At 33.0% G+C, this 13,828-nt stretch overlaps 1 protein-coding gene across 2 annotated transcripts in view; it reads left to right on the plus strand.

Annotated features, from left to right (window-relative positions):
* CCSER1 (coiled-coil serine rich protein 1) overlaps positions 1-13,828 on the plus strand; it is a 1,304,443-nt gene that overhangs the window by 590,868 nt on the left and 699,747 nt on the right. For both annotated transcript variants that reach the window (XM_057726476.1, XM_057726475.1), the window contains exon 8: positions 7,301-7,384. In XM_057726476.1, the coding sequence (XP_057582459.1) occupies positions 7,301-7,384 (84 nt within the window). The remainder of the gene's footprint in view (positions 1-7,300; positions 7,385-13,828) is intronic.

Here is a 13,828-nt window from a genome sequence, read left to right on the forward strand (position 1 = left end):
TGTTTTATGAGATTTAAAGATTCTTCTTATGATGGGACCTGACACAGGAGTGCTCAGATGAAAGACAGAACTCTTTGTTACTTACACTTCCAGATGAGAGAAGGCTGCCAGGCTGGGTCATGGAGGAGATTGTCCCCTGGACACTAAGTAACAGCCGATTGGAGCTACAGAGGGCAGTTTATAGATGGCAAGCAGGACGGGATTAACTAGGCTTCCAGCACTCCCTGAGGAATGGCCAGTTTGAATAATTTCAAGAGCTCTGGGGTACAGAGACCGTCCCTAGTTGCCTGGTACCTGGCCTGATGGGGTTGGTACCTAATGGCCCTGCAGTGTGAAGACCCAATAAAGAAAGTGTTGGGAGTATGGACTCAATCAGCTATTGAAGAGGGGGACTAACTGGATCTAGCCAAGACTGACATATATACACTACCAAATGTAAAATAGATAGCTAGTGGGAAGCTGCTGCATAACACAGGGAGATCGGCTTGATGACTGGTGATGACCTAGAGGGGTGGGATAGGGAGGGTGAGAGGGAGTTGCGGGAGGGAGGGGATATGGGGATATATGTATAAATACAGCCGATTCACTTTGTTCTACAGCAGAAACTGGCACAACAGTATAAAGCAATTATACTCCAATAAAGAGCTTCAAAAAAAAGTCAATATAGCATTTTAAACAAAACAAAACAACTGTATTATGCACTTATAGATAAGGAATGGGGTGTGTTTGATGTCTTTGATTGCTTTTCCTTCCTAGCAACTAAAGTTCATAGTTATGTTCAAACATAATTCTCTTTATTTATTCAGGGTATTGAAAGAGAAGATGTCCCCTGCTCCTTACATAAAACATGAAAAGCAAGTAAGGATGCCTTCATAACAGAAAGGAACTTTTAACAGTCTGTTTTTAGCCATTTCATTTTTTTTTTTCTTGTATAGTCTGCATTGTGGGAAGGGTAACAAAACAATTGCTTACCTTCTTTAAGAAATACAAGTATAATGTGACAAGTGTGCCTGTCTTCTGTGAGGAAAAAAAAAAAATTGATAATCCCAAGACCTCTTAAAGATACTTACTTCCCCAAGAATTTCGTATCAAGCAAGTACAATGGGACAAGCTAATATTACTTTATCACTTATTGACTTTCTCTGTTGAGAAGCTCATTGTTGGTGAGTTTGTAAAGACATTTATGTCTTAAGTATAATTCATAACTGATGTTGGTGAAACCCACGAGTATAGGAAATCAGGAAACTAATTTGTCATGCCTACTAATTCATTAGGACACTGAGAAATTTGCTTTTCATCTTTCTACCTGCAAAATACTATCATTTTAAGAAGGCTTTGGAAAATAAAATACAAATGCCTGTTTTTTAATTTTTAATTTTCACCAAGAACACTGTATGAAACAAAGAAGAGAATAGTGAAAACTTTGAGTAAATGTTTTTTGTAAGGATTATGACTTAGGCTAACACACTCTGTCTACTTACTACATAGAAAAAAATTATGTAAGATGTAGAACATTATATTAGAAGAGTTATACAACTCAAGTTTTTCTTATTAATACAAGAAAGTAAATCTAAGCAGACTCTAACAACTTGGAAAAGACAAGGCCATAGTCTCATGGAACTGTTTTAACTTTATAGCAAATTTCTCAGTGGAGGCTAATGTTATTAACTATTACAAAAATTGTCAAAATACAATGAATTTTGTAGAGAGGCTAATGAACGCAACTTAAGAGTCGTCTTATTAATGGTTTCCTTTAATTTGACCTTTGCTACAGTTGTCTTCGCTACTTCATTTCTATGAATAAAGCCCTATTTATCCTAGAAATGTACCATTTTATTTAATAATTGGTCAAAAAAGAGTCTGACAGCAAAAAAAGAAATTCTGTGCATAGAAGTGTTTTATAAATTATAAAGCCCCTATAAAAATATTGTTATAGTATCTTGAGTGATAGGATCAGTAAGAAGTTTTAGGATTTCCTAAGAGTAATACTTGCAAATAAAAAGATTATGCTGATATCCATTCCCTCTTTGTTTGAAAATCATAGCCAGTATACCACTGTGTCAAGGGATAATGCTCTTTAGTGATTTTATTTATATGCTAAAAAATACATTTCTAAGATACTTTGAACATCTTTTGAACACCAATTATGCCTTTTTAGATTTTTATATTTCTATGAAAACAGTATTTTTTAAAAAACAGTTACTGTAAATTAATGGAATGTTAGTTCATCTCTTAAGTCAGTGACTATCAATCAAATCTAAAATCTTTTTTTAATTGAATGTTTGTGAAAAGAAAATTTTGTAGTATCATGTAGTAATTATTGATACTGAAATGATTTATAAAATGTTTTTAAAATTTTTTAAACTAAATAATAGAAAATTAGAGTGGTGCTTTTATTATTAACTTTGTTTTCAGTGTTTGAAAGGCAGGTTCTCTTATGGCCCTGTGTAGATGATTATATGCCTGCACTATTTCTCTGGCTAGACAGGTGTTGCAGATAGCATGCTACTTTAAAGCTACATCAACATAAGAATTACATGAGATCAGTTACTTAGGTAGAGCTGCAAAATACATTGTCGATTATTATATATTTTGTGTTTTCTAACCTCTGCCCTGCTGTCCACTCCTACCACATTCCTATTTCTTTTTTCTCTTTTTTCACTTGTTCATAACAGTCTGTCCTTGTTTACTCTGATAGAATTGTCTGTTTCCTTTATTTTTTAATCTTTTGACCTTTCCATTTACAAAAATGAGGAAACAGCTTGTAAATCATAAAGTAAAGCCCTCCAGAGAGAGGACCAGAAGTCTATAAATAGAAAGAGAGTCATGATGACTCAGTACCAATTTTGACATGTTTTTGTAACTAGTAGCCAAGAATTATGTTCATAATATTACCTGAAGAATTATGTGGAAGTTTGTGAGTTAGAAATTATTGTTTGATTTTTAATCTGCATTTCTAATTTCAGCATAAGATCATTTTCAAGGTGATTTATAGTCTCCACTTGCCTTTCATTTCTTGGCACTTGATTTCTGTTCACACAAGTCTTAAAGAATGAGGTGATTCTAATTCAGGCAAAAATAAATTATAGAATATATGGGTCTGTAGTCAGCTAACTGAATTTGGGACAAATTAACCAAATATTCATGTAGCTGGATCTGACTTTCCAAATTTAGAAAATAAAAGTAGAATAAGATAATTTTTAAGGAACTTTTCTGTCTGTATTTCTGATTCTCCAGTAGGTTATATAACGAGAAAATAAATATTCCTTTTATGCATAGAAATGAGCTATTTGAAAGCTACAATAAATATAACATAATCTTAATCACAAAGATCATACATAAAGTCACAGAATATTTTACTTTAAAAATTAGCTGTATATATTTTTATTCAACTATAATAAGTCATAATTTACACTAATTCTAATAATTTGCAGTTTGTCCATATATTGATCTTGTGATCTCTATAACAAATCGTTTCTAAACTTAATAACTTAAAACTATACTCTCATTGTGTTCAAAATGCTGTAAGTCAGAAATTTGGGAATGATTGAACTTGGGCAGTTATGGTGAGATATTGACTGGAGCTTTGGTCACCTAAAGACTCCACTGGGCTAGATATGCAGACCGGCTCACTCTTGTGGCTGGTAGTTGATACTCGGTGTCCAAGGAAGTGAAAGTGAAATGTAGTTTGTACTTCTCAGCGTGACTGCTGTGTTCTTTCTGCAAGGGAAGAACCTAGAAGGAGTATTCTAAGAGACCAGTCCTGGAAACTGAAATCTGATCTAACCCTGAGAATCATGCAGAATTACTTCCATTGTATTCCTCTGGTCAGGCAAGGCTGTAAGATTAACCGAGATCCAAAAAGAGAGCATTAGACTCCATCTTTCATTAGGAATAGTAGCAAAGGATTTAATCTACTATACTATGAGTTCCGTATTTATGAATAATTATCTAATTAGGAAATATAGAATGGAATTTTAGTCCTGGAATTAATTATACTTGAGTGAGAAACAGAGGATGCCATAATTATTCAATTATATATTTTCTTAAGTAATATGCATTTAAATAAGCACAAGATTAAATTGGTTACATTAGCCTAAGGGTTAATGGAATAACCTTGTTTTAAAAACCAAGATATTAAAATCCATTTAATTCTACACATCAATAGGATTTCTAACTCAATAGCTCATCCTTTCAAATACGTCCCAGAATTTTGCAAATATATTGAGGGAATATTGATTCATCTGAGAGTAACCTTCATTTTAGTAAGTATTGTTTAAGGGTTTTCATCTTGTGTGTTAGACAGATACTTCTATGAATTTTGCCACATGTACATATAACAACTAAAAACAAAACTCTAGGTAACTATGATTCATTTGCAAAATCATTCATAGAGAAGGCTTTTATAAGTTTGCTTCTGATGACATACGATGAATACTTAATATGTTATTCCATAAATAAGCGCAAATGATATATTAGCACCTACCTGTTTTAAAGCTGTGAGATTAAGAACTTCTTGAAAAAGCTTCCCAGGAAAAAACAAATCAGACAATTGTGTAAAGTGAGCATGATTTTGGAAAACAAAGTTTCTTTACAATTCCTATTAGCCACAGTATAGGTAAATCTTCATTTTAAATGAATTCATCGACAAAATAATTAATACAGAAAAATATTGTTGCTAACTATTCAACAAAAAACAGTTGGAGTAGATTCAGGCTGAGGCTCAGATTGCCTTTCAATGAAGGACTCACTACCCAGCTGCAAGTCCTATAGTTAGCTGACTACCTCCAGCTGAAGTCAAGCTCATAGCTGGGTGGTGTGAAACAACAAATAACTGACAGCAGCTGAGATCGCGTCCTTGAGGCAGCTCTTAACCAATGACTGAACAGGGAGTGGTACAAGAGCCTACCCACTTTCCCTCCACACGGGATTCCTCTCACAAGTAGTCTTGGTGCTGGAGCTCCTGGTTTAGCTGGTAGAGGATTTGTCAGGTATGAATCATGGTCCACTATCCCCCTGCCCAGTTCTGATTCTTCTTTTCTTTTCACATGGATTTATTATTTAATAAGCCTTTTGTACCCTAAACTCTACCTCAATATTTTTTTCCTAGAGAAAATGTAACAATGTTTGATTTTATGAAGGGAGTTAGTTTTTCTTAAGTGGGATATTGGGCAAGACTTTGGGAATATAAGTACTAATACAATAGAGTTTTTGTCATCAGATAATTTATAGTCTGGTGTTATAAACCTCCATGATAATGTCCATAGAGCTCAAAGAAGTTAATTAACTAGCACAAAGCCACAGAGAGAGTTCATGGAAGTACCAAGGATTTGACCTTAGATGTTTCTGATTCTAGAGACATGATGATTTTCTTACCTACCTTTTAAGCCTGCAAACTTTTTCTTTGCATTGTGGAACAAGCTAAGCCTTTTCACCATTAACATTGTAACATGTAATATTTAGAATCTATGAAAATAAATATTAAAATGCTGAATATAAACTCTACCCATGAAAGCCCATGATTTAGGGAAGAAACAGGACTACTACAAAATGAAAGGAACGGATAATTAGCATCTCCCAGTCAGCTGGCTGTCAGCAAGTGAAAGGAGATGTTAGTAAATTTGAATCATATGTTCTGTAGTGCTTAGAATAAAAGTAGAAATTAACACCATTAGAACCAGAATAAACCAGTACTGTTTCCTCTAATCCATTAGCTGTTTTCTTCCTTGTCAGTTCAGGTAAGGTTAACAGATTCAGAAAAAGTGAGAATTCTGCTGTTTATACTGTTTATTTGGTAATTTATGGGAAGCAGACGTGGATTTGAACATCTGTGTGTCAGTTACAATGCTTGGTGCTGATAATATGCTAATGAAAGAGTCTATCTGCTCAAGTGGGAGACTAGTCTAATGAGGGAGGGAAACAAGCAAACAACACTCTAAGTATTAGTACTGTATGAAATGATGCATGATGTAGATGCTATGGAGCATGCCCTCACCCTCCAGGGAAACGTAACTCAGCCAACAAGGGAAAGGTCCTTGCTGGAATAAGGAATAATATGCGAAATGCCTCCTAGATCATGAGAAATTGGGAGAGATAGAGAGGTACAGTGTAACCCAGAGATGTGCATTTATACAGCAAGAAGACATGAAACAACATTCTGCAGTTGGATTCTGTAGGAATGAGCACAAGTTGTAAGAAAGTTGGAAATGAAAAACTGACACTCCAGAAATAAGCAAGTAGCTGAGAATGAAAGGCACATATGCTATGCTAAAGAGTTTGACTTTTTTTTTCCTGAAAGAAGTGATTAGCTGTTACATTAAGAAATGATGTAATTAATTCCCATTTAGGATAATATCTCTAGCAGGTATGGAGAGTGATAGACATAGATCCAGTTCAGAGACTTACTGCAGTAAGTCACATAAGAAGCAATGGTTACTCCATGGGGAGTAGAAAGGAGTCCAAGAAATACCAAGGAAATACAGATCAAAGAATTGGGTACCAGGTTGGGTTAAGAGTGCGTATGAGCTCAGAGTAGGGGATGCTTTTCTGACTATTTTAGGAAATAAGAAATTAGTGAGAGGAATAAGTAGAGATGATTTTTGAAGTAGGAAAAAGATGTTGATGAAATTTGAGTTGAAATGTCTATGAGAGTGCTAAGTATATGTTCAGTAAGTAGTTCTGTTTGTGGATTGGAAGCTTGGAAGATTTAGAAGCTTGGAAGGTCTAGATTAAGTATTTGTAAGTGAGAGTTTCCAGCGTAGAGTAATAGAGGTCAGGGATGTGGACGGCTTGTGTCCATGGAGACTATGACTGAGTGTTCGTAAGAGTGACGAGGTTAAATACCCAAAGACAGAGCTCTAGTGAAAGGGATACATGTTATAGAGATATCATTAAAGATAAAAACTAAAACATGACCATTCGTTTGAGAATTAATATTTAATTATAATGGGAACAAATGGTAAAGTATTTCTTTTGAAGTATAATTATTTTTATTCCACTGATTATGCACAGGAATGGGAGGACAGAATTTACGATGAATTACTGACCTCTGTCTTAGACAGCAAAAGAAAAGACTATCAGAAAAAAAAAGTGTGTATATGTATCATATATAGCATAGTATCTTTGAATATATTAGTTGTTTTGCCACATAGAGTATGTTATAAAAATATCAGACTGTAGAGGAAATTTCAGTTTTATTAGTCATATGCAATTATCTCCCACTACATGAAGCTGACTTTCCTTATCAAGAGCAAAGTGAAAGGTCTAAGCCTATTATGCTGTCTCTTTGATGTTTTTATAGGATATAATGAAAGATGAATGCTCAATGTTGAAGCTGCAGCTGAAAGAGAAGGATGAACTAATTTCCCAGCTTCAGGAAGAACTGGTAAGTGTGAACAATATTTGGCTCATGGGTGTATTTTCCTTGCAAGGTTATTTGCTATAAACCCTACAACTTATTTGTTAACACTAAAATTATTAGTGATTTGTAAACTGTTAGTGATTCAATCTGATTATTAATTTTATAATCCTACAGTAGTAGAGATTTGGCAGTCTGAAAAGAAAATGTTTTATAGCTTATATTTATGTAATTCCAGAAACAGATTATTGACCCAGGATTAGGTACAACTGAAATGTCTATCAAAAATCATGAAGGCTAAGGCCACAGTGTATTTTGTAAAGTGCAAGATTTAACTCCATACTGCCATACCTAAAGACACGACCATGTAATATGAAGCAAAATATTCAATTTTGCAAACAAAAGCAATTTTACTTTTACATAAAGGTACTGAAAATGTGTTAACCTAATGAGACTTTATATATACTACATAAATCCCAAATTATCTAAATTATAGAAAAATATGAAATGTATAGTTCATGTTTTCAGGGTTTTTTTAGATGTGACATAAATGTATTAAATCATACTTTCATAATATGGAAACACATTTGGTAGGTAACAAGAACAGAAGTGAGAATTACTTTTTAAAGTATGTGTTCTCAATACATATATATATGTGTATATATATATGAATAGTATTTTGCAAAACAATACATTTATCTGGATAGAAATAAAAAGTGAGTTCTCCAAAACAAAAATGAGAAAGTAATGAGAAAGTTAAAAAAATTATTTTTTCTTACAAATACCAGTAAAATAAAGACATACTATATAATAAGAGACCCTGACTCATTATCAAGATCAAAAACAAATCCTAGTCAATAATGTTCTTTATGATGATTTCAGATTTGACTGTGTTAACAGTGATGTATTATGTAATTATAAAATACAATTAAATGACAAAACAGATTTTATAGACCGTCAAGCTTCTGAGAACTTTTCTGAGAACATATTAGTGAGATAGCAGACGAATTTAGAGCCTATTTTATTAACTCTTAACAACTGAAAACATTTTTACTGAAGCTTGACCTTTAGAATGTGTTCCACGAGTGGATTTGATCCTGATTATCAGTCCCATGAGCATATTATTGTCACTTTAGAAAACCCATTAACCAGTACTTAAAATAGTAATAGAATTACGGACAAAAGGAACGTGTCTTATGTTATTGGGAATAACCTTTTATAAATAAGTAATTTATAAACTATTACATAAAGAAAACATTACTATGTATAACCGTATAGTTATATATTATGTAATCAAGCTTTATCCTTGAGTTGAATAAAATCGTATGTAGGTATTTATGAATTGATGCATAGAATTATTAGTTTTAACACAGCCGAAAAACTATTCACTTTGTCAGAGAATGCTTATTTTTGATAATTAACTCAAAGAAGTGTTCATTTTTTTCTCCCTCAGCATTAGTTGTGGTCGGATTTAAAATTAGCATATACAAGAAATCAGACCTTGTTGAATGAAATGAGAAAGAAAATGATTACTTCTAGAGCCATACATAGCTATAATTGTTACATAGCTATAATTAAGATAATTTAGTGCCCCTCCCTCCAAAAAAGTCCTCTGTTGATCTAGTAAAATGAGATGCAAGTTTTTTTTGTTTTTGTTTTTTGATTTTTTTTCTTTTAAACTTGAATTACCCAAATTGACTGCTTAGCTTTTAAAATTTCCCAGGTAACAATCAAGTTACCATTTTAATTTTTGCTCTCTGTAGTTCGCATAGTCATCTTAAATAGACGACTGTTTAACAAAGGAGAATGTTAATTTTTGAAAATGGTTTCATTAAAGAAAACTGTACCTGAAGAAAGAAGTGCATAGGTGATTTAGGAATTGAAGGTAGAGGAAACATTTTTAAAAGAAAGTCATCATTAAAACTGGACTTGGAGCATGGACAAGATGGCAATCGCATAAAAGTAATATAAACCACTTGATCCATTGAAAATTAGGTCCTAGTATTTCTGATTCTGATAAGTAACTTGTGACTTTTTGACAAGGTAGACATTAAATTTAACGTTTTCAAATTTAGGTAGGTAAAATATACATTTCAAAACATTTTAGAAACCAGTTACCTGTACCCTGTTATAATCACCATTTGGTGATTATAGTAATAGTTTTGTTTATTATGGATTTGTCATTTCTTAACCACTGCTATTATCATAAGCAGTTTACCTACATGTATACTATAAATCATATTCAGATGTAATTATACCAATAAAGAATTTATATCCAACTTAATAAAGTTGTTTTAATATAATTATTTAGCCTCACTTTATTTTCAGGAGTTTAAAAAAGTGAGGGCAGTGTGAAATTGGGGGCAAAAGAAATGTTTTTATATTTTAAAATTTATTTTATTGAGGTAACATTGGTTTATAACATATTATATATTTCATATAGACATTACCTTTGTGCTTCTGTATAGACTACAGTGTCCTCCCTACCAAAAAATTTAGTTTCCATCTGTTGCCATAGAATTGATTCACTTTATCCATTTTCTTCTCTCCCACTGCTTCTTCCCCTCTGGTAACCAATACTCTGTTCTCTGTATCTATTATATGTATGTTGTTGTTTGGTTTGTTGTGGTTTTGTTTAATTTATTTTGCTATTTTTTTTGACATTCCACATGAGTGAAATCATGTAGTATTTTCTATATCTGACTTTTTTTTTTACTTAGCCTAATACCCTCAAGGTCCATTCATGTTATCATAAATGGCAAGTTTTCATCTGTATATTTTATGGCTGAGTGGTATCCCATTGTTCATATATACTATATCTTCTCTACTCACTTATTCATTGTTGAACACTTAGTTTGTTTCCATATCTTGGCTTTTGTGAATAATGCAGCAGTGAATATAGGGGTAAATTTATCTTTTCGAGTTAGTGTTTCCATATTCTTTGGATAAATACCCAGAAGTGGTGTTACCAAACTTGCGTTTGGCTGCTTGCTGCTCAAAAGCTAATAATCCATGAGGCAAGTGTCACAAGTGTCAACAGAAAGGAAAGGTGCTTTTTTTTTTTTTTTTTTAAGGAAATGTGCTTTAATCAGAAAAGCCAGCAATCTGGGGAGAAGGTGGACTTGTGTCCTGAAACCAGCTCCAATATTCTTCTCAGCCATGACAGTTTTTAAAGGGGAAAAAGGAAGAATCGCAGTGAATCACTGAGGCAGAAGGTTGGATTCTGCCTCATTCTCCATTGAGTATAGACTGTCTGACTCTCTTCAGATGTTATCTTGCCTGTATGATCTGCCTGCAGGATTGCTAAGGGGGCTGTTGAGGGTAGAAAACTACTCATTTTTTTTTTAACTGCTTAATTTTTCATTCTTTTTATCTCGAAAAAGAATCAACAGGTTAAACAAGGCATAGTGTGCATTCAGGAGAACATAAGTCAGAAGTTATGTTAAATTGCCTAGTGATCTCATTTTTATAACTCGGTTCTTGTAAGGTTAGAGGGCAACAGAAACGGGCAAACAGGAAAAGGGCAGAAGAGCTGCTTTCAGTGGGGTAATTGGAGCATATGGTAGTTCTATTAAATTTTTGTGGAATCTCCTTGCTCTTTTCCATAGTGGCTGCACCAACTTACATTTCTACCAGCAGTATATGAAGATTCCCTTTTCTCCACATCCTGGCCAACAATGTTATTTCTTGCCTCTTTTGATAATACCATTCTGACAGGTGTGAGATAATAACTTGTGGTTTTGATTTGCATTTCCCTAGTGGTTAGTGATATTGAACGTCTTTATGTGCCTACTGGACATCTGTGTATGTGTTCTTTGGATAAATGTCTATTCAGCGTCTCTACTCTTTTTTTTAATTGGGTTGTTTTTTGACATTGAGTTGTATGTTATTTTGGATATTAATCTCTTGTATATATAATTGGTAAAGATCTTCCATTCAGTAGCTTGTCTTTCATTTTGATGATGGTTTCCTTTGTTATGCAGAATATTTTTAGTTTGATGTAGTCCAATTTATTTGTTTTTCTTCTTGTTTCTAGATATGTCTCCTCAGGCAAGGGAAGGATACTGCTACAACTGTCAGTGCTTTGCCTATGTTTTTTTTTCTAGGATTTTTATGGTTTCAGGTCTTACATTCAAGTCTTTAATCCACAGTGAGTTGCTTTTCGTGTATGGTGTGAGACAGTGGTCTTGTTCCTTTTTCTTTTGCACATGGTTGTTCATTTTTCCTAGTACAATTTGGTGAAGAGATTATCCTTTCCCCATTGTATGTTCTCTGCCTCTTGTCATAAATTGTGTCCATATACAAGTGGATTTATTTCTGGGCTCAATTCTGTTCCATTGATCTGCGTATCTGTTTTTCTGCCAGTACCATGCTGTTTTGGTTACTATGGCTTTGCAATAGTTTGAAATTAAGGAATGTGATAACTCCAGCTATGTTCTTTATTCTCAGGATTGCTTTGGCTATTTGGCGTCTTCTTTGGTTCCATGTAAATTTTAAAATTTTTGTTTTAACTATTTTGCGAAATGTGTTTGGGATTTTGATAGGGATTGCATTGAATCTGTAAAATGGATTTTTGCATTTATGTGTATTGGAGATACTGGTGTGTAATTTTCTTTTTATGTGTTTGATTTAGGTTATAGATTATACAGACATTTTAACAGTGTTAACTTTTCCAATTCATGAACACAGAATATCTTTACATTTGTGTTTTCATTTTATTTATTTTAATCTCTTTGGTTAAATTTATTCCTAGGTATAGTATTCTTTTGTGACCTTAAGTGGCATTCTTTTCTTAATTTCTGCTAGCTCATTGTTAGCACACAGAAGTACAACAAATTTTTGTTTTTGTACCCTCTACTCTTATTGTATTTATTATTCCTAAATTTTGTGTGTGTGTGTGGTGTTTTTTTTTTTTTTTTTTGGAGTCTTTAGGGTTTTTTGTATGTAAAAATCATATCACCCGCAAATAGTGATAGTTTCACCTCTTCCTTTCTAGTTTGGATGTGTTTTATTTATTTTTCTTGCCTAATTGCTCTGGTTAAATTCAATAATATGTTGAATAAGAGTTAATGAGAATAGGTATTCTTGGCTTATTCCTGATATTAGAAAGATAGCTTTCAGTTTTTCACCTTTTAGTATAATGTTTGCTATGGGTCTGTCATGTATGGCCTTTATTTTGTTGAAGTGTGTTCCTTCTATAACCACTTTATAAAAAAGCATTTTATCATAAATGTGTACTGAATTTTGTCAGATGCTTTTTCTGCACCTATTGAGATGTTATGGCTTTTATCCTTTTGTTAATATAGTGTACCATAATAGGTTTTTTGGTTTTTGGTTTTCTTTAGTAGATGTTAAAGTATATCTCTGGGATAAATCCCATTTGATCATGGTGTGTGATCCTTCTAATATATTATTGCATTTGGTTTGCTAATACTTTGTTGAGGATTTTTGCATCTATGTTTATTGGAGATACTGGCTTGTAATTTTCTTTTTATGTGTTTGATTTTGATATCATTTGGTAAGAAGAGTTAAGATGGATTTCTTCCTCTTCTATTTTTTTGGAAGAGTTTGAGAAGGATGAGTATTAAGTCTTCATTTAATGTTTGGTAGAATTCAGCTGTGAAGTTGTATAGTCCTGGACTTTAATTTTTGGGGAGGTTTTTGATTACAGTTTCAACTTCTGTACTAATGATCAATCTATTCAGATCCATTTCTTCATGATTCAGTCCTGGTTGTATGATTCTAAGAATGTGTCCATTTATTCTTGGTCGTCTTTTGTATTCCTGTGGTATCTGTTACAATTTCTCCTCTTTTCTGACTGTATTTATTAGGGCCTTATTGCTTTTTTCTCAGTGGATCTGGCTAAAGACTTATTTATTTATTTATTTATTTATTTTTCAAAGAACCAGCTCTTAGTTTGAATCTTTTGCATTGTCTTTTAGTCTCTATTTCATTTATTTCCACTTGGATCTTTATTTCCTTCCTCCCACTGATTTAGAGCTTCATTTGTTCTTTTCTAGTTCCTTTAGGTGTAAGATAAGATTGTTTATTTGAGATTTTTCTTGTTTCTTGAGGTAGGCCTGTATTGGTACAAACTTCCCTCCTATTACCACTTTTGCTTCATCTCATAGATTTTGGTGTGTCATGTTTTCATTTTCATTTGTCTTCAGGTTTTTTTTTTATTTTATTTCGCCTTTTATTTCTTCATTGATGCAATAGTTGTTCTGTAGCGTGTTGTTCAGTCTTATTTGTGACCTTTCCAGATTTCTTCTTGTAACTGATTTTTAGTTTCACAGCATTGTGATTGGAAAAGATGCTTAATATGATTCAGTGTCCTTAAATTTATTGATCTGTGTCACAACATATGGTCTATCCTTGAAGGTTCCATGTATAGTTGAAGAATGTGTATTCTGATGCATTTGGAATGTTCTTTATAAATCTATCAAATCCATTTAGTCTAATGGTTCCTTT

Source organism: Hippopotamus amphibius, chromosome 3 (assembly GCF_030028045.1).
Source record: "Hippopotamus amphibius kiboko isolate mHipAmp2 chromosome 3, mHipAmp2.hap2, whole genome shotgun sequence".
Lineage (NCBI taxonomy): Eukaryota > Metazoa > Chordata > Mammalia > Artiodactyla > Hippopotamidae > Hippopotamus > Hippopotamus amphibius.